We start from the raw sequence: 2,290 nt of genomic DNA, 5'->3' as shown, positions 1-2,290 counted from the left end.
GGAGGTGCGGGAGCGGATCCTCTCGGAGGAGAAGCAGACGTGCAGAGCGGTGGTGCAGTCATACCTGCATGGCCACAGGAAAGTCGGCCTGCGCCTCCGGGGGGAAAAACACATCCACAGCTTTCTTCGCAAACGGTTGGTTTCCGGCCGCCGGCTGTCCGACCTCGATTATGTGCAGCTAGAACAGAGGGGGAGGTGGTTGCTGAGCAAGGCAGTGGGGAGCGGAGCCTCGGGGCCCACACTCTGCACGACCAACGTCACATCACGCTCGGGCCAAGCGAGCTGAGCCTTTTTGCCTAACCTGCCTCCGGACACCAAGCTCCTTGGAAAGGTCCTGGGCCCCTGAGGGCATTCAGCCCCGGGGTGCTGTCCGAGGTGCTGAGTCAGGTTCGGTGCTGATGTGCATGAAACAGAGCGCTCCGGCTAAGGTCTGAAGTCTATCTACTCGGTCTCTGCTCCCTGACCCCCAGACACAGCTGGGCCCAACGCCAACCAGTCCGCCGACAAGACCGCATCACTGAACACCAGGCGCACGCGACAGTCCCAGCATGGCAGTCCTGAAAGACCGGCCTGCGTCTCTCAAGGTCATGCCGGACACCTAAGAGTCTTTGTAGATGGGACCAGCAGTTAGCGTAATGGCTATGTCGCTGGACTCCCATGTAGTCGACTGCGGTTCGAGTCCCAGACCTGGTGGCTTAAACTCACGCCGGGTGCATGTGCGTGCGTGCCCAAGATCCCGAGAGGAGAATGGAGGAGAAGGGATTGCGGCGTGGCCATGCCCCCTGGGGGGTGATTTCTCGCTTTCTGTCTCTCTGTCTCTGTCTTTCTGGCGAGCGCACATGCCCTATAGCAAAATCCTCTCAAAAAATAAATATAGTCTTTGTAGAACGTGGAGGAATAACCGGGCACGAAGGGGTCCATCGCTCTGATCTGGTCAGTGCCAAGTTCCTTGTTCACACACACGCCTTCCCCAGAAGACCTCTCAAGACCAGGGGGCCACAGCTGAAACCAGTCACGGGGGAGCTGGATCCCAGACAGGAAAGGGTGGGCTTGTCAGAGGAGGAGGGCGAGGGCATCTTAGAGGCTAGTCTGGTTCCAGTCAGGCAGAGAGAGAAGAGGAAATGCCCAGGGGTCTCAGGCCTGGGGGAGGAGGAACACAGCAGCCTAGAAGAGGGAAGGCTGGCGGGGCAAGCTGCAAGCGCGCAGGGCTGCTGCAGGCGTGGACAGGGGGGACGCTGCTTCCTGTGCGCGGGCTCTTCGGGATAAAGGGCAGTTTAAGAAGATTCTTCAGCAGGCCATCAGGTGGCATGGTGGTTGTGGTGCTGGACTCTCACATGGCTGACTGCCGTTCAAGTCCCGGACTCGGTGGCTTGAAACTCAAGCTGGGCACATGCGTGTGTGTGCCCCAAGTCCCAAGAAGAGAATGGAGGAGAAGGGATTGTGGTGTGGCCATACCCCTGGGAGTGATTTCTCACCTTCTCTCTCTCTGTGTCTCTGATGTCCGCACACACCCTGTAGCAAAAATCTCTCAAAAAAAGATTCTTTGGCAAGGCTTAATTAATGGTAAGAAAAGGTGAGTGAATCTGAGATCCTAAAAAATGACTAAGGACCGGGACCAGCAGTTAGCGTAATGGCTATGTCGCTGGACTCCCACGTAGTCGACCGCAGTTCAAGTCCCAGACCTGGTGGCTTAAACTCACGCCGGGCGCGTGTGCGTGCGTGCCCAAGATCCTGAGAGGAGAATGGAGGAGAAGGGATTGTGGCGTGGCCATCCCCCCTGGGGGACGATTTCTCACTTTCTGTCTCTCTGTGTCTCTCTGTCTTTCTGGCGAGTGCACGTGCCCTATAGCAAAAAAAAGTCTCAAAAAAAAAAAAAAAAAGACTAAGGACCTAAGAAATGACTATTCCAGGGGCCGCCAGCAGGTGGCATGGTGGTTAAGGCGCTGGATTCCCACATGGCCGACTGCCATGCGTAGGGACCAGCAGATGGTGTAATGCTTATGTCACTGCACTCCCATGTCGTTGACTTTTTTTAAAAAAAGAATGATTTATTTAATCACATTTGTTGTTATTATTATTATTATTTAATTTGACCAGAGAGAGAGAAAGAGAAAGGGAAAGGGAGGAAGCAAGCCGCCAGGTCCGAGACTTCGGTCTGGCCACGTAGGAGTCCAGCACCTTTAAGCACGGTGCTGCCTGCTGGTCCCATAAATAATTCTTTTAAAAATAAATAAAATGAGGGAACCAGCAGTTAGCGTAATGGCTATGTCGCTGGACTCCCACGTAGTCG

General features: G+C 54.9%; 1 protein-coding gene across 1 annotated transcript in view; it reads right to left on the bottom strand.

Annotated features, from left to right (window-relative positions):
* Positions 1 to 2,290, bottom strand: part of CLTCL1 (clathrin heavy chain like 1) — a 104,299-nt gene that overhangs the window by 68,895 nt on the left and 33,114 nt on the right. The window contains exon 5 of the mRNA XM_006150425.1: positions 65 to 178. Coding sequence (XP_006150487.1) covers positions 65 to 178 — 114 coding nt within the window. The remainder of the gene's footprint in view (positions 1 to 64; positions 179 to 2,290) is intronic.

The sequence above is a fragment of the Tupaia chinensis genome, unplaced genomic scaffold (assembly GCF_000334495.1).
Source record: "Tupaia chinensis unplaced genomic scaffold, TupChi_1.0 Scaffold000287_1, whole genome shotgun sequence".
Classification (NCBI taxonomy): domain Eukaryota; kingdom Metazoa; phylum Chordata; class Mammalia; order Scandentia; family Tupaiidae; genus Tupaia; species Tupaia belangeri.
The sequence above is the reverse complement of the archived record's forward strand: the minus strand, read 5'-3'. Positions and strand labels throughout refer to the sequence as shown.